Raw genomic sequence first — 19,212 nt, 5'->3', positions numbered from 1 at the left:
AATGGACCCGCTGCTGCGATGAGGAGGCAGAAGGGAGCGTTGTTGTTCCCTTGCCTGATGACAGGGGTGTCGAAGCGGAAGAAGCTGCTACTGAAGCGGAGAGGGGAGCGGCGGGAGAGGAAGAGGTCAGGACGCGAGGGACAGAGGGTGGGGGACGGGTGGTGAGAGCGACCATCGGAGGGAAGACCGAGGGGGGGGGAGGGGGCGGGGCCCGGGGGAACCCTGGAGGGGGAGGGGGAAGTGAAGAGGAGGAGGGGGAGGGGTCGTTGGGGGAGGGGGACGAGGAGGGAAAAGGGCGACCTCAGGCTCCTCTGTTGATCAGGCTCGTCGGGGCTCTGGATTGACTTCTCCACGGTCCCCGTCGGGCTAGCGACTTCGGATTCCGCCATTGCCGCATCTACAGCTTCCGGGGCTCTCTACTGTTGCAAGGGTGGGTGCGGAGGCTGGACTTCCGAAGTTGGAGGATCGGCTGGATGGGCAGAGGCTCCCGCTTCTGGGGGGGGCTCTTGCCGTTCCTCTTGCGAGGCCTCTCGGTCAACCATGTCCCTCTCCCTACAGTTGGCCTTCTGTCTGCGGCATTTGCGGGCCTGCTTGCTTGTTTTCTTTTTCTTTTTAACCTATGTCGAGTTCCCTTCTGAGGGGGTAACCCATGGGGTCTGAGACTCCTACTGCTCTTGCTTGAGAGGGTGCTGAACTTGGGCCTGCTGACGTAAGTTGTTGATGTTTATCATATATATCATTCTCTAATCCTATGGAAGATTGAGATTCTAAGATATAAGAAAACACAAAAATCTGCTCTTGAAGTGCAGTTAAGTCCACAAGAGTCACAATGATAGATCCCTATTTGCTTTTGTAAAACAGCGTGGACTTCTTGTGTAAGCTGGGTAAGGTGCTTTATGCCAATAGTAAGGAAATGATCTTCTTGGTAATTGGGATTTGGAGGGCTCCATCCTAGGGGCTAGGAAGTACATTGGATGGGCATAGTGGGACAATGGGGCTGGGCATGATTTTTGGGGTAATGGACAAATTGCTAGAGATGTTTGAGGAAAAACGGCTTGACATGCCTTGTCATGGATGAGAGGAGTTGGATGTGGGATTGGCGAGATTGATGGAGCCATGCTAGAGCCTTGGTAGGAGGGCTACACGATGCGCACGATAATCTTTTAGGGAGGTGGTAGGGGTAGATCTCCAAAATTGGATTCCCAATGAGATCCAATACTATCTATGCAGATCGCTCACTTTGCAAGGTGCAGTGGGACCCTAAAGAGTGGTCTTGGACTGGCTCTTCTTTTTCTACACGACTCGCATTGCTGGTGACTTTAGCTAGCGACCTCTCGTTGGACCCCATCATATGAGAGGCATTGGCTTGAGGAGCAGGTTTCGTTTGCCGTCCTTGGTCATGGCTTTGAGTCAGTCATCGCTAGCATGAGATCTCCTACTTCTTTGGCTAATTGCACTTACAGGCCATTCGATAGGTTTGTGGATCCAACAGATGAGGAGAGATGGCATATATCGCTGCTGCACGCAAGGGTTTAGAAGATGATTTGACATTGTTATCAAGCTGCCCATGGCTCAGGTGATGTGTCAGTGTACACTTGGGATCATCAGCACTTACAGTGCAGTTGACAAGTGTGCACTTGGGGGGATGGTAGCTTGGGTTGGCATGCCTTCTAAAAGTGTGGCAGGGCCCATCATGCCATCCAAATACTTTTGCTGCTTTATCTCTCAGTTATTTGATCCCTTTTTGCTTTCTCCTAGTATAGTGTCCTTATTAGTGACGTGTTCTTGTGAATCCTTCTTGCTTTTGACATGTGGTACTTATTCTGTTCTACTGTTGAGGTGCAAATTACTCGGACTTGGTTTTGCTACACAGGCTGGGTTATTTGGCAACATGCAAGGTCTGTATGAGACTGTCAGGAAAGCTCAGCAGGTAGTACAAGTAGAGGCTGTTCGTGTGCAGAAGGAGCTTGCTGCGTAAGCTTTTTGTACAGTATATTCCTTGCACTTGAAAATTTTCTCTTTTTCGGAGGCTAAATGGCCTCCCTCCTAAATGCAAGTGGCATAGTCATGCGTAAACGGCACATTTTTATGCAGGGCCGCTGGTTGAACTTCTCTCTGTGGATGTTGCAGTGCAGAATTTGATGGCTATTGTGAGGGCGAGCTCATCAAGGTAGGCAAACAAGGACTTGCTCCTAAGCATAGAACAAGTACTCTCAGCCTTGCTTGCAGATGCTGGCCTATAAAGTGAGAAATTTGGCTGGTATAGTAAAAGGGTAAATTGTTGGATTTTTTGGATTCTAATTTCTAAACACCATTCCTTCTTAAGGGTATATGCTCTTTTAAGTCTCCTGGCTTAGATGGCAGCAGCTGGATGTAGCTTGCCAAAGATTATGTAAGTGTGTTTGATTCTGTTGCAAGTAGGTGACATTATCTGGAAATCAAGAACCTGTTCGTGTAGAGATCACTGAAGCTGCTATGGAGCTTGGAGCAGAGGTATCAAGAATTCACTTTGATCTGTTCTATGTAGATTGCATTTCACATTGAGTTTGGGTTTCAACGTTTCTTCAGCATCTATTTTTTGTGATGTGTCCATGTTAGAAATGAGGGTGAGTAATAATTTCTTCTTTTATAAGTCATACTGCTGAATCCTATGCTCTTTTCTTGTTTTAGATTCTCTGCCCTACATACTTCGAAGAAAAGATGCTAGAATCAAGATCAACAAATAAATTGTATTGTAAGTTTTGGGCCCAATCCCAATATACAGGTCCGGGATAAATCAGTATCTTGTTGGCCCTAGCTATGTGGGGTTGGAGGGAATCTTTTCACAAATATTTTCTAAAGAATCGAAGTATACCTTAGGACAAGCCATTTTTAAAGGATTGGGGGAGTTCTACAACCATGGCGAGTAGTTTTGTATCATTTTAGTAATATGAAATAGTGCCATCATGAGACGGGAAAAATGATCACTATTCTGTTTAAATGTGTATTTGATTGAGGGGTTAAGAAAGCACACCTTAACCTCGGTGAACCTCGCCAATCTTTGTCAATTGGTGAGGCTTGGTCAAATATAACTTGGTTGACTCTAGCGTCAGTGGCAGTGTTGTTAAAATAGGAAAAATTGACCATGACTCACCACCTTGGAATAGGGCCCTAATAGCTCTTCCACAAGGCGTTCTAATAGCTCTTCCACAAGGCGTTCCAAGGGATGGTTACGTTATTTCATTCAAAACTAGCTCCCAGAACATTGGAGGGATTTCGTGCCTCAATAGGTGTAGAGAAGGTTGTGAAAGTTTATGTATTACCTGGTGTAAAAGGACAAGGGTTAATACAAAGTTAACGAGTTGAAGAAGGTATTGTATTAGCTAGTTGCCATGTTTCAAGAGGTATTGAAGAGGACCTTAGAGCATGAGGATGACTATCTGAGGGCAAGATTCACTTTCATGTTGATTCAGGAATTAAAATTCACAATATGCAGAGTCATCATTGTGTTTTGTACTAAGGAGGGACTTATTGTGAAGATGGTTGTGATGTGATGCCATCGCAATATTAAATTGGAACCTTCACAAAAAGATTGATGATTAACCAGAGGCTAATTTGATTGAGGCCATGAGGTGCCAACACGTCGTAAATAATACAAGGATGCACAATGAAATGCCGTACCAAAGGATGAAGGTCCTACTCTAGTTGTGAGAACAGGTGTTAGGTAGGCATCGTACGAGATGTGGGATCTCTGGGTGATGTAATTTAGTAGGCCCCAGTATTAGAAATTTTACTTGTTGCTGTCATATAATTGCTGTAGTCTTATATTACTTTTATATATGCATGACCAACGTGACAAAGCTGTTGGATGGGAGTGCAATGGAAGGAAGTTGGAATGCAAGAGGACAAGCAGATGGAGTGTACTTGCAGATGGATAATGAGAAAGTACAATAGTGGCCAATATATGGCCCAACTAACTTAGGACTAAATGCCCTAAGTGTAGTAACTAGGACTAACTAGTCCTAACTAGCCTGCATGGCCATACCAAGGCTAAAGTGGCAACAAATCCCCCTCTTGGTATGGCTGAAGTATCTTGGATATATCTCAGGAATACCTGGAAACTAAATCATGGTTGAACATGGTCATCGGGGATGGATAAGCAACCTATGATAGTACAAGGAAAGCAGAATCACATAAAGTTACCAAGTGTAAAGCTTGCCGAAAACTTCAAACTTGGGTCGCGATAGAGCCTTTGTGAAGAGATCTGCAAGTTATCCTCCGTCGGAACATAGGACAACTTTATTTCTCCAGCTGATGGTCACTCTTGAACATAGTGATTGCTTGGTACGTGCAAGAAACATAGGATTGCACGCAATGGCCAAAGCGATCTGGCTGTCTATGTAGATGATAGTGTACGAGGTTTGGCAGAGTCAAAATCTGTAAGTAGCTTATGGAGCCAGACACACTCCACAATAGCTGTGAAAGCTGCCCTATACTCAGCCCCACAACAAGAAGTAGTAACTGTAGGTTGCTTCTTGCTGAACCAAGAAATCCATGAAGAGCCAAGCATAAAACAGTTGCCACTATGAGACACCTGCATATTGTAATAACAAAACAAATCACTGTTCGTAAAAGCATGCTAACTAGTGAAGACTTATCATCACACAGAAACCTGAAATGCTGTGTGCCTAACAAGTATCGGAAGACACATTTCACTTCTGACAATGCGGTGACTTCGTTTGTGCATGAACGTGCTGAACTGAGAAACTGCATACTGCAGATCAGGGCTAGTGTGACATAAATAGATAAGGGAGCCAACGGCCTGCTAGTAAAGAGTGTCATCAAATAGGTCACTCCCATCCTCTGAGGAGAAATGGACGCCTGCTCCAATGGTGTTGAAAACGGCTTACAAACTTTGAACCAGAAGTGATGTGAGAGCTGTCCAATGTACTTAGACTTGTTCATTATTGGTGCTCCATGCCAAGATAGTAATGTAACTAGACCATCTCTGGCACAGAAAAAGATTTCTGCAAATCAGCCTTGAAGGCTGCAATTTTCTGAGTATCTGGCTCAATGACAACTTACAAGCATGTCATCCACATCAAGAATTCATATGAACAAATCTGCTCCACCCTTCTGGACATAAAGAGTTACTTTTATGGCGCTGTTCTGAAAACCAAGGCATATCAAATGTGCATGTATACCATGCCTGGGGTGCCTGTTTCAAGCCATAAAGGCCCTTGCGCAGCTGGCTTACCTTATTTTCAGACTCCTCAACCTCAAAACCAGGAGATTGGCTAACATAGACGTCCTCCCCCAAATTTCCATGAAAAAGGTCTTAATGTCACGTTGATGAACCTTCCAATGCTTGCCATTTCAAATACACATTCGTGGCATGCGAGATTAGGACAGGTCAATTATGTAAGTTTGGTGAAAATTCATTCCAAGGACATGGTGGTAGACCTTTCATCCATGCATGCACTTAAAAAACATCTTTGTGAGGGGTGGTTGTTGGGAAAAATGCATTGGTTCTCATTTTCAAATGTTGGTGCATTCAAGAAGTTGCATCCCGTGCATAGTGATTTATATGCGGGCCGATACGGACATCATTACTTGGGGGCTATTTATACGTTACCCTTGTGGATGACTTCACTATTTATCTTTGAAGTCCAAGTTTGATGTCTTCTCTTGTTTCAAGAACTTTCTTGCCATGGTTGAAACAAGAGGAGAAACAAGCTCTTGACCCTTTGCAGTGGCAGGTGGTTGAGTATATGTCCCATGAAATTTCAGATTTCATAGCGGCTAGGGCATAATGCATTAGTGCATAGTGCCATACATGCCGTAACATAATGGAGTCGCAGAGAATAAAAATAGGACATTGATGGGAATGGCAAGATGCATGCTTAAGGGGAAGTCTTTGCCAAACAACTTTTGGTTGGATGCCATTGTGTGTGCCAACTATGTGCTCATAGAGTACTCACATGGGCATTGAAGATTGTCACTCCTTATGACTCATGGATGGGTGGGAAGCCTATGGTTTCACACGTGGGTATTTGGGCCCTTGGCATATGCACATATTCCCTCTCAATCGGGGCATGAGCTGGAAGATAAGGCAATCAAATGTATTTTCATTGGTTAAACTACTCATAGTACTATAAGCCTAGCACATGCAAGGTTATTGTTAGGAGAGACGTGGTTTTTACTGAGAATGCAGCTTTACCTTGGCTGGATTGTAAAAAAGCAGCCATCAGTAGAAGCCTTTGATGTGTTTGATTCCTTGCTTTTTTTGGTGTAGTACGGGACAGTATTTGCATATCCTCTCTACCTCACTCGAAAGGTGATACTTAGTCTCGATTTCTATCTCACCTCTCGATGGAGATCGTCCCAATGAGAGATGATCTGTATAGTACTGCCGCTCCTCTTGATCTATGCACTCCACTTGTCTCACCAGTCTCGTCAAGAAATGCTGCCTTCCATGTGGAGGCAAAGAGCATTCAGGGTTCTGATGGGTTTCTATATAAAAGGCTATACCTTGTCTTGTGGGAATCTCCTTGGATTTATAGTTCCAAACAATGCATGTCAAGGTCCTAATCTCATAGACCCCGCCCCCGTATGTAGGGGAGTGGCCAGATGCCTGTTGTTGAGGGCCTATCAGAAGCCGCCCGTTTTGAATTGCTGCCCATTTCCTGTCCTTGCGGGCAATGTCCCGTGGCTGAACGAGAGTGCGCCTCTCCTCTACATGTAGAGCGGTGAGGTCCTCATTCAGGTAGATCTATGCAGACGATCATTCACGTAGATCTAGGCAGCAGCTCTAGGGCTCCTACCCGAGCTCCGTACATGTTCCTGAAACCAGCTGTACAGCAGGCATCTATAATCCGTACAGATCTGCCATGCTTCCGCACTATTCTGGTCCTTTGATCTGCCCATAACAGCTCTAGATGTGCTGCCCACGTGATAGCCATGATGCTGTCTATGTGGCAGCCTCTTTCTCTCCTTTTCTGTGGGGTGCTGCCCTAGGTCATTTGGGTGTGAGAGCAGGGCCCAACAGGGCTAGTGTTTGGAACTCTGATGCCTACTGAGAGTGGGAAGAGCACTGAATGCAAGTGGGATTGAATTCATTGTGTATCCTATTGAAGGCTTTGGCAAGTAACATGTTCCGTATGGGAATATGTTTTTGGTTTCTCTAGGAGATATGCCACATACAGGCAGTAGTTGCTAAGGCAGATGGCTCATTGTTGGTACACGGGAAGCCATGCGTGAGGTGGAAAGTATTCCTGGAACCCTGAGAGGGATGGTACATGTGTACTGCCATAGTGTTTGCTATGTTGTGATCAGTTCTCTTATGGGGAACAAGTTGATGTATCAGGATATGTGCTGCCCATAGGGTGAGACTATAGGTAGTGGCAGTCCTGGACAGTTGGGAAAGCTTATGTATGTTTTTTTTCTCTGCATTGAGCAGATGGATGGCTAATTGGGCACTGGTGACGGCTATGGGGAACTGTGTGGCCAAGTGTGGTTACGAGTGACAGTTCCGGGCTGTGCGCAAGCTTCCTGGATTAGGGATGGAGAACTACTGCCAGGAGTGGTGAGATCAGTGAACAGTAAAGGCTATGCAGGGTATGTGGAATGCCCAATGGGATGTGGAATGCCCAAATGTAAGAAGGAATGTGTCCTTTATGTACCCTCGAATTTTGGGACTCTCACGTAATTGAAGAAATACCGAAAGGGGCGCCAAGGTTTGGGACCAATCCGTGTCTTTGTCTTGGTGCAGGGGCACTCTAGTTCCCATTTTGATAGTTGTATATTTGTTGAATTCTTATTGTATCAAGTTGCGGCCTGCTGGTATTGTGATAATTCTTTCTATCTTAAATGGTGCGTTGCCCTATCAGCTAGATTTAGATTTAGATGCTCGTTGGGGAGAGACTAAAATGAAAATGTTTAGACTTCACAAGCAGTTGTAGCTTAAATGAAGAGATTTTGGACTACCTTTTGATTAGCCTTCTCCTTTAGTGCTAGCCTTCATCATAGCTGAGTCTGCCCTTCACCTCCGGAGTGCCGACAGAAACTCAGTACGAAGACTTTGTATAAATGGATGCTCAAGTATGTGTGGGTGTGTGGATTTGTATGTGTGAGAGCATATTTTTATACTATGGTCTACACCCACTGTTGGGTGCTGATGACGTCAGTGGGGATGTCATAGTAGCTAGTCCCTGCTATGCATGATGGAATTTATGGTTTTCAACCTTGTGAGTGACTATCATGAGATTGAAACTGCACTATGTTGTGTTTTTAGAGGATGAGTTTGGGAATGTTCCTGGATTCATCTAGGTATATGTTATTGTATCAGTTTTGGCTGGTTACTTGTTAGCTTTACTGCCCTTTAATTTATTGAAGGCCGGTTTCTCCTATGGTTTCCTATTTGCCTGCATAGATAGCCAGCCATGGAATTACATAAGGCCCTTTTTTTCCCTTATTAAGTTGTTTTTTGCGTTGGGGGGGGGGGCGGTTATACCTATTCTACGCATTGAATTTACACTTTCTCTAGTAAACACAAGTTTTTCCTGTATTTGGTGCAGAGGGTTTCAGATTTGGTGACAGAAGCCTATAAAGATGCACATCAAAAAAGTGTTTTGGTAATCCTCATACTCTTATCGTTCAATTTGGTTTTTGCTTTTTTGCAATAGCCTGGCCAGTGTCTCCTGCTTTGCTATGTGGAAACTTCTGGAAGTAAGTCAGATGCATTTCTGGTAATAAGTATATGCTCCATTTATATATCAAATACATGGATTACGAGTGACTTGGTGAGTATCAACTGTAAATTTGGGTGGCATTGAGATGACAGTTGTAAGCAGAGCTGCCAAAGTTGGTCTGTGCATCATATGTACATTATAATCGAATCAAGTTAATACTGTACTGCATACTACTGACTGATCTGTTTTAACACAATCCTTGATTCTATGCACATGAGAGGCAGTAATTCTAATCCTCATCAAATAGATACATAAATTCAAATACATAGATACAAACACATGTATTTAAGTACTTAGCCATGTGCAAAGGTATTTTTGGTCTGCCCTCAAGGTAGCCTTAGCAACGATGCAATTTTGGCAAAGCAGAAATTAGGCATTTCTTGAATTTTTGGAAGTGCATTTTTCGTATTGACTCTTCTTCATTGGACTTGAATGCAGACTTTAAAGTGGTTGACTTTCTCTCTCTCTCATCCCTCTCTCTCTCTCTTCCCTTCTTTATCTCCTCAAGTCTTCTTACACACGATCTCCACCTTTTCTCCCACACCGCCTCTTCTCTCTCTCTCTCTCTCTCTCCCCTTTATCTCCTCTTCCTTCACGCCATTTTCAGTGGATTCCTTTTTGTTTATTTTTTTGATCTTGGGCAGACCTTATGAATGATTGAATATCATTCACCTTGTTTAATGTATTTAAGATGCATTTTGCCAACAAGATGCTACTGAAACTCTTTATGTGACATACTGACTCCACAAAAATAAAATTTTATTAATTAGTTCCCTCTCACAAAAAATTAAGTTGATTAACCTAAGTTAGTACGCACCCTCTCTCAATTAGCCAAATTAAGCTAAGCCAATCAATGCTCACCCCCAGTTGCTCTGTCGCTCCCTGCCGCGCCCTCAGCCTCCCCCTCCGCTGCTGCCCTCTCCTCCGCCGTATTGAGTCTCCCTCCTTTGCTGCTTTTCCTCTCCGCCTCCGCGCCATCTCCAACTCTCCCCTTCTCTCTCTTCCCTCTTCCCTACTTCCCTCCCTCATCTATCGCTCTCTTCGTCCCCCTCTCTCCCTCTCCATCCCTCCCTCTAGGTTGCTCAGCCCGCCCTCGCACTCAATTGCCTCTCTCACATCCACCAAGCCTTTCCCCCCTTCTCAACCGACCATGGTCCTCCACGACCTCACCATGCTCTCCATTAAGTCACCTCCCTCCACCAAGCCAGGCAGCTCAAACAGCTATAATTTCCTGCTCCGCCTAAGAAAATACAGCACAACGTTGTCCTTTCGTTTGAAGAGGGCGAGCCGAGCAAGGCTAAGGGGCTGTCAGGGGGGGAGAGAAGCAAGAAGAGGCTAGAGAGGGGAGAGAAGCGAGAAGAGGCCAGACGTGAGAAGAAGAGGGACAGACCAGAGAGGTCAGAGAGAGGAGAGAAGCAAGAAGAGACCAGAGAGAGTACGGAAGCGAAGGGAAGGGAGGAAGAGAGAGAGCCAAGCCGCAACAAAGAGGAAAGGGAGAGAGGAGGGAAGCAAGGAGAAGGGGACAGACAAGCAGAGGGGAGAGAGCCGAGCCAGGAACAATGGAGAGGTAGAGGAATGGGTGGCGAGGTAAAGAGGCCAGAGAGGGGGTGGAGCGGCAAATATGTCCCCCTAGAGAACTTGCAATCAATCTACGACTCAGTCTTGCTGATCGGAGTAACTAGTATCCTGGGAAGGGAAGGGAGAGAAGTAGGATCGAGAGCAGCAAGGAAGGGCAGAGAAACAGATTGTGGGGAGGAAGGACCTAGAAAAATCAAGGCACTGAAGGTGGCAATTAAATTTTCCTAGAACTTGGGCTAATTCGGGATTAATTTCGTCAAGGGTCCCATAAGTTAGGTTAATGGCAGTGTTTAGTGAAGGGGGGCAAGGCAACTAATTAATTGAATTTAGATTTAAAGTTCGCTAGGGGCACATATTGCCTACATAATGGAACATGTCCTTGTGGCATCACATTTGTGTCAGGGACCACCTCATCTGCCCTTTGGGTCTGCTGAGAGCTCTTTAGTAAGGAGTTATCTTGGGCTTTAAACTTTCACAAGCAGCTGTAGCTTGAATGAAGAGAATGTGGACTACCTTTTTATTAGCCTTCTTCTTTAGTGCTGGCCTTTGTCAGGGCCGAGTTTTTCCTTCACCTCTAGAGTGCTGACAGAAACCAGTAGGAAGACCTTTGTATAATTGGATGCTCAAGTATGTGTGGATTTGTATGTGTGAGGCATATTTATACTATGGTCTACACCCACTGTTGGGTGCTGATGACGTCAGTGGGGATGTCATAGTAGCTAGTCCCTGGTATGCGTGATGGAGTTTATGGTTTCAACCTTATGAGTGGCTATCATGAGATGGAAACTGCAGGGTGTATGTTTTTAGGGGATGAGTTTTAGCATCTTCCTGGATTCATCTAGATATATCTGCTGAGAGTTCTCTTGCAATATTTTCTCCTTCCATACATGCATCATTTGGGCGTTTGCCCTTTTCGGCGGCTTGCTGTTTTGAGGCTTTCCTGGACTGACGAGTTGAACCAGGAGCTTGAGTTGTTGAACTTGAAGCTGAGGCATGACTGTGGAGGGTTGTTCTGACTTCAAAGCTGTGCATTTATCCCGTCCCTGCTGTCCCCCTGCCCCTTCCTAAGCTTGCCATTGTATTTATGTGTCTGGAATTAAAACAGATGTATTTTGCACCTTGGTCCTTTCAAACTTCTGTGCACTTAACATGTCTACTTAACACGTGCTGCTAAATGCAAGACATGGCCCAGATAGCAAAATGCATTGATCTGAAGTAAGGAGTTATCTTGGGCTTAACTCTCTTAGCAGACCCAAAGGGCGGTCCCTCATCATCATTGTTTTGATTCTTTTTCTGATCTTGATTGTCTCTTCTGATGAAGCCCTCTGTACAAAAAAATCCAAAGCGTCCCCCACCCCCCTATCCCTCTGCAGGTGGCTCTGTGGGCCTCTTCAAGCATTGTGGGTTTCATTGGACTGTATGTATTTTAGTCTTATGTGTGTGAATGTACTTCTGCACATGTCCCCGCTAGGTTTTGGTCAGCTCCCAGATTATTGTGTTTGGGTTTGTGCTTTTTTTTCTGCTACATTCATTGGGGTGAGGAGATCTTTCAACTGAGCATGTGAATTCACAGTCAATGTCAAGAAGGGAATTTTTCCTATGTTACCATTGTATCTGCTTGTGTATGGTAGATGTTGAGACATCTTTTGTTGGAACCTGTAGGCTATGAAAGAACGAATGAAAAATCTTGCTGAAAGTTTGGGCATGCCTCCGGGGCTAAGTGGTGGACCGAATTGAGGACTCGAGATCATGTCATTCAACCACTCTTTGTACATTGAAACCAGTTTTGTTCCAATTCACAGCTAAGTTTTATCAGTGTACGTTCAAGATGAGACTCTTTCAGAAGGTAAAGGGCATTGTTTGATTTGTGTAATTTCAAAATCGGACTCAGGAAGCTAGGAGGACCACTGTTTTACTCAAGCATCCTGTTCAGCATTCAGGAAAGGCAATGCACGGACATGGATCTTCATTTATAATGTAGCACTTTGAGAAGTTTGTAACCCTCCTGCTACTATGAGCACAACATTCTTTTATGCCTCGGTTGGATGTTGACAGGCAAAATTGTAACCTCGCAATGTCACTGAAGTTGTTCGCTGAGATCATATAGTGAGGGAAATTGATAAGAAGAATGTCAAGCTCATTTTTGGGGTTGTCTTGCTGTATAATCTTGTATGCTGGCTGGACCTTTGGTAGCTAACAAAAGATCAGCAGTAAGAGCAGAATGCACTTGGATGGGAAATGTAGTTTTGGTGTCATGGCCTATCAAAATAGTTTTCCTACGTTGAAAGCATAGAGGTTTGATCTTTGGCTCTTGTATGGTGCACTACCCTGGGCAGACTGTATGCTGCACTTTAAAACTTCAATAAATAGATCTACAGACTTCTGTTACATCAAGTGGTTCTGGCATTTTGTGTGCGTAGTTGCATACTCTTTGCTTTTGGGTTGGCCAGGGCACCCTTGAAAACTTGTTCCATGGGAAGGCATAGCATGCTGCTGTAGTACTTTTCTGTTTCTGTTTCTGTTTCTCTACCTTGGTTCTGTTGTTGATGATGGAAATGGTGCAATCTTCGACTGAGTTGAATTTCTTTAGTTGTTATGATGATGTCTTTTAAGGCATTAAAATATGTAATTCAAATGCTTGCCCTCTTTAGTCAGTCGAGCAGATGAATGTCTGCCTATTTTAGTAACTCAATTAAATATTTCCTTGTATTTTCATAATCTCTTTCAAGGATTTGTGCCTCATGCCCTTTCAAAGATTATTTTAAGACCGATTATGGATATTAAAAATTAAATTAGATGTTTCCTTGTGTCTGTGGGATTGTCATTCTCTATTTCAAGGCTTTGTGCCCTTTCAATATTCATTTTAGGACCCGCTATGGATAGTACAAGTACAAAGTACAGCTTCCAATTGAACCATAATGATTATAATATATCTCCAAAATACTATTAAGTGCTTTGTTGTTTGAAATTGTTTGGGATCTCTTTGTCATAATGAGCTGGCAAGCTGCACGGTTTCAAGGTGCAAGAAAGGTGTAAGCACACATGGAATTGGAAAATGATGAAGCTATTATTTGCTATTGTGTGGTGGGTGCCAAGCATGTAGGCTCGGCACCCAAATGCAAAAAAAGACATTTTGAATTGGAAAATCAAAAGTTTGCTAGCTCAAGAATGATGTTGGAGGTTGTAGTTCCATTCACCAATTTGGTCTTTGGTGTAGTAGAAGGTCTCTTGTGGTCTACGTTAAGCTTTTGAAATGCTCATAAGGAAGACACAAGCGTAAGTAGCTTATCAGTTGTCATGGGTTATACTCATGACTCAATGACTTTTATTGTTCATTTCATTGAAGTCGTTGACTTATGTATACATTTCAGTATAAGCCTCGTAAAGTTGGTTGTTAAGCACTCATGTCTAGTTTTTAGATTGCTCTCGAACCGCATTTAAGTTGAGTGTAAGAGCTAATGTGCTTGCCACCAGCTTGCATCCCCTTTGACTAGTGTCTTCACTTTAGATAAAGATTTGAGCTTGTGCTCCAGATTTTGCAAGGTCACCTCTTGCTTGCTGTAAGTTCACTATATTATTCAGGTTGGGTGTGAGTTGAATGTCTTTTCTCTTTTCAAGAGGGTCATTTTGAGGTTGGGTTGTGGTTGATCTATTATTTTATTTCTTCATGAGAATCTTTTAACAATAGTGAAATAAGAATTATGGCAGCCATCAATATCGACATTAACATTCAAGCAGAGAACACATCAAATTCATCCATTAGAGGTTCACTATGAAAAAATGAGAATTCTTCAAATAGGTGTATACATATCAAAATTTTAGAGGAAGAGGAAATTATCATGGATATAGTCGCAATCAACATCTTTATTTTAGCTAGCAATACTAAGATTGGAATGATGATGGTGCATGATATGTAGAACCTAATTGTTTAGAAGTAAGGTTACTATTGTGCTTATGATACCGACTATACTAATCAATATCATTGGTACATTGGAGTAGCATTCCATAGAATAGGACATAGAAAATGGTTTATTGAAATTAAGCATTTAGAAGGTTCAAAGAATGTGATTTGCATTGTTGACAATGCTCCGAATTAGATTCAAGGCCACAAAATAATTCCATTGGACATTCACACAAACGCAAGAATATATTGACGATGTTTGTATGTTCCTAAACTTAACATATTTTGTCATTAGTTGCCAAATCATAGAGAAAAAAGTTAAAGATCAGTGTTTGCTTAGAGACAGATCCAAAGGGTTTTCAATAATTGGAGAAGCAATTAAAGAAGGTTGATTGTCTGATTGTCTAGAATGATTGCACAAGTTCCCAATTTTCATTAAATTATCAAACTTATGCCACTTGTAGAGTTATGGCACAAGAGATATCATCTTAATTTCACGAATTTACATAGCTCAAGAACTTCAATCATCTTAATTTCATGACTTTTACATAACTCAAGAACTTGTTCTTTTCATTAGCATTCTAAAATTGAGGTTTCTTAACAAAAAAGTTGTGAAGCTTGTTTTTTGGTATGCAATCTTGAGCCAATTTTTGCAGAAGCACCACTAGGTGGAGGGGAATGCTTGATTAGATTCACTAAGATGTTTGGGGCTATTTACATATTAAGAGTGTTAATGGTTCATTCATTTTATAGCATATATTGCTAGCTTTACTTTATGAAAGAGAAGTCAGAAGTATTAGAAAAATACAAAGGATTCAAAGCCATGGTGGAAAATTATACTAGAAGTAGGATTAAAATTCCATCTATTAGAGGTGGTGAACATATCATCTACATTGACATGCAAATTATCTATTGAATATGTTATCAATAGATTCAGTATTAGGTATGACACCTTATGAGGCTTCCATCGATTTTGAGCCAAAGATTGGCTTTATGATACAAAGTCCTTAGCATATGCATGTTCATGATGATCATAGTAGGAAATCAGCTTTTAAAGGAAATGTATATTGGTTGGGTATAGTAAGCAAAAAAAAACCTACAAATCGAGAGAGAGAGAGAGAGAGAGAGAGAGAGAGAGAGAGAGAGAGAGAGAGAGAGAGAATGTTGAATTAGAATATAGAAATATTTTTTAAACATGAAGCTTTTGTAGGTAATATGTTAATCAATAATGATATGGTGGATAGGTAGTTTTTATCAAGGGGTGCGCTTTGGGTCCTCGTGTATATCCATGGAATAGGTGGCTTCTGTCAAGGGGTGCACATTGGGTCCTCATGTATGTCTGTGACAATTGATGTGTGTTTTAATATAGATATCGAACTTCCATTTCCAACAATTGGTACACACAAACTTGCTGACGAAATGGGAAGCACTACCAAATAGGAAAGAAGATTTGATACATGTAGCATGGGAGGAGGAAACTTACGGATGGAGAAAATATTAGTATGTAAATGTTGGAACATGTGGACATGATGTAGGGGGGGGGGGGGGGGGAGAGAGAGAGAGAGAGAGAGAGAGGAGGGGGAGGGGCTGCGGGGGGGAGTTCTATTGTGGGAAAATGATAGACAAAAATACCTCAAATATTCTAATACAACTCTATGAGGTTGCAAACTTTGAAGAGATGGGTGAAAATGTTTTGGAGTGATAGTCAAAGATATATTTGACTCACAAAATTTGAGTAATGACATAGGTAAACCTTACATTACAACTTTATTGCCATGTCTCATAGACCACATCATGTTTGAGGATGGCTTTGATGTTGCAAACCTTGGTCTATGAAGAATGCATGAATGAATTGATCTTTGGAATTTTTGAAGGGTTCAAATTTCATCAATTTTGACTGTCATCGTTTAATGCCATATGAGTCAGACTTCTTTCCTCACTGTTGATTATCATCCTCACTTCCAGATTTGCTACTTTCTCTCTCCAAACCATTTCAGATTTGCTACTTTCTCTCTCCAAACCATTTCAGCATCTCTTTTGGATGTGCCTTCTGTTTCCATGTTTTTTGGCATGTCCTTTTTCTTTCACCTTCTCTTTTTTTTTTCTCTGGGAAACATTTACTCATGCTTGACATTCCATTTCCAATCATTGGCTATTGTTACCTCTCTCCATTGTGCCAATCACCGGTTCCCATTCCATTGTTTAGCTTTACCTTCCCACTAACTCTTACTTTACATCATTTTTGTTCACCTTAGAGTTCGAAGGGTCATTGTGAGCGCGTTTTATCTTCAAAGCCTTGTTCTGCCTACCCGACAATTCTTGAGGCTCAATGCAGTAATTGAAGGAGGTGGAGGGAGCATTGATGAGAACCTATCTTTACAATGTGACTTGGATGGAAATAAGTATTATCTACTGGAGTCATCTTTGTCTAAGAGATATGCCATTGCTCACAAAGCATTTGTGGTAGAGATGATAGGGCAAATGGTTCTAAAGAGTTGTTCCCATCACCGCCTGAGAATAAACATGCTAGCGAGGTTATTGAGATTGATGATGACATAGAAGAGGCTAATATTAAAGAAGGCAAACTTCATTTTAATGTAAGTTCTGATAGCATCTCCTAGGATGATAATGGAATCTTTGATAAATTTTTGCAGGGAGACTTGGTTTCAAAAGTTGAACAAGCAAGGGTTTCGACCAATAGGAAAGGGGTATTAACATGTTGAAATCCTAGATGCTAGTAGCAAAGATAGTGGTGACAATGGTGGTGATGTGGCTTGCATGCAACGTAAGAGTGGCAAGGGCATTGAGGATGATGACTTTTAAATTGGCCAAGTATTCTGACATGGATCATGAAAAACACGAATACCAATCTACTAAAAACTAGGATTTAAAACATCAAGAATAGGCTTCGAGTCACAGAGTTACCATAGCACTACAATGGAAATCTTTTTATGGAATTTTCGCCCACCTTTGGAAAATGCGAAAGAATGGATGGCATGGATCAAAAGTTTGATGGTCACATTTGGACTAAACCTCAGACCACTAATATGTCTATCCAATGTACTGTGAGGTTAACCTATTGCGTTGGGGCTTTGGAATGCCATAGGGTGACTTGTCCTTACCACATCAATCAAAATAAATTCAACACAACTTTCTTCAAAGGGTCTTTACCAAAGAGAGTGGCATTAGGATTGATGACTATGGATGGACATAATAAAATTGTGCGCCACTATTGCAAAAAGCTGGCATCTTGAGTTGACATTTGTCAATGTATGGTTTACTATGTAATGCCAGATGATGGAACATTAACACACATAATTTTGTATATTGGTGAGCATCATCATCGAGTCCAGTCTAGAACCTCAAAATCAATGATTGAGAACGGATGAAGTTATCTTTTAATGCGTGTTTTAAGCAAAATTTCCAAGTCTCCGTTGCCTTCAAAGCCTCCAAATCAACTTTGCGTAAACTGAACATCTTGAGTCCTCCATGATAGCGGACAGAAATTGCTTACTTTTAGTTATTGCACCTAAAACCACTCAGCATCATCAATAGGTCCCATCAGCAGCACCAAATTACAACAGAGCACTGACTTATGCCTAATTCACGAGGTGAATAATATTCTTATCATTCAAAAGGCTTGCCCAAAAAGAGATATGGTGAATCCGGGGTACAACCCAAGCGCAAGGATAGAGAACCAAGGAATAGAGGGATCATCCTAATAAATAAACATGGGACAAAATTAGGTCCCTAGGAGTTAGTGGTATTCTAACGAGATCAACTTACATGGCTAGAGGAAGATAGACTACAAAGTCGATATACAACATGGGTGATTCAGGCACATAGACATTCATGGACATGCATGGTGTGCTGACGTGTCGCCTGCACGCCAATAATAGTGCGCGAAACTTTCCTATCATTTGCATGTCATTAGGTTATGATTTATGCACTTATCGATTGTCGGTGATTCTCGAGTTAATTTTTATACGCTTAAGGTTCAGGGTTGTTATAAAGTTCACATGTCGCCAAGTTAATGTTAAAAAACATATCAAACACAAAAGATAATTCTATTAGCACTTAAGGTTTAGAGTACTGGCAACCGTTGCAAAATCTCAGAGAAAGAGATTCCTATTTCTGCTACCAGTCTCATCATTTCGTTCCAGTATAGAGAATGTCGCTGTGCGCTACACCCAATGCAACCCCGTCTTGAATCACCTCATCCTACTCCATAAATGGGCATTGAAACTGTAAATGTATTGCAACATTGTTGCCAGCACGCGATATCACTATACCACTCCTTTTATACATCTCCTTGCAACGGAACAAGTAATTCCAACTGTTCCATATTGAACCACACATCCCTGGGTCAGCGGATGTATGGAGCATCGTGCGGAGTCGCTCTGGAGCATGTATCGTGAGAAGAACTAAATGCAGGCATGGACTGCAGGAGTTTTTAGATCGGTTGTGGTCAGTTCTGTGGGGGTACATGTGGCTGAAAAAGCTCACCAAAATTCTTAGAGTGCTCTAAATGCTCATGACAAAAAGCTCACCAAAAGATTTCCCCCCTAAAAATGCATATTTAAATTTAAATCCCTTTTAGTGTAGAACACAACCATTGATATGACTAGATTTTATATATGGCATATTTTTTATGCATGAAATACTCAAAATTTTAATATAATTTCATCCTAAAGGGAGTTAGCACCCAAGGAGAAAGAGCCACAACTACTTATATTCACTTCCCATTGTGATTGCAAGTTTAGCTTTGCCTGAGCTTTATCTTTTTGCAATTGTTTGTGTTGTTTGTGCAACAGGATACATGAGCTATGTTTGGTGTGGTAGTGTCACTACTTGTGTGTTGATTGTGTTTGTTATGTGCATATGTAACTTGTGATGCCATAAAAATTCCCTTCTCATTTTCTTGTGATGTATGTGACCGCATTAGTTGCATGGCAATGTGTACATATTGCATTCTCCATCTTACTTGCCTAGGTGTAACTATAA

The 19,212-nt window shown here is 42.2% G+C and overlaps 1 protein-coding gene across 1 annotated transcript in view; it reads left to right on the top strand.

The window, feature by feature from the left end:
- LOC147883472 (nucleoid-associated protein At4g30620, chloroplastic-like) overlaps nucleotides 1-12,677 on the top strand; it is a 30,239-nt gene extending 17,562 nt beyond the window's left edge. The window contains exons 3-7 of the mRNA XM_087399710.1: nucleotides 1,874-1,974; nucleotides 2,131-2,170; nucleotides 2,422-2,493; nucleotides 8,556-8,612; nucleotides 11,970-12,677. Of these exons, the coding sequence (XP_087255836.1) occupies nucleotides 1,874-1,974; nucleotides 2,131-2,170; nucleotides 2,422-2,493; nucleotides 8,556-8,612; nucleotides 11,970-12,044 (345 nt within the window). The 3' untranslated portion in view covers nucleotides 12,045-12,677. The remainder of the gene's footprint in view (nucleotides 1-1,873; nucleotides 1,975-2,130; nucleotides 2,171-2,421; nucleotides 2,494-8,555; nucleotides 8,613-11,969) is intronic.
- Nucleotides 12,678-19,212: the final 6,535 nt, after the last annotated feature.

Source organism: Dipteris shenzhenensis, chromosome 28 (genome assembly GCF_047967505.1).
Source record: "Dipteris shenzhenensis isolate YYH24624 ecotype China chromosome 28, Dip_SZ_1.0, whole genome shotgun sequence".
In the NCBI taxonomy this organism is placed as follows: domain Eukaryota; kingdom Viridiplantae; phylum Streptophyta; class Polypodiopsida; order Gleicheniales; family Dipteridaceae; genus Dipteris; species Dipteris shenzhenensis.
This window is presented reverse-complemented; position numbering and strand designations above follow the sequence as displayed.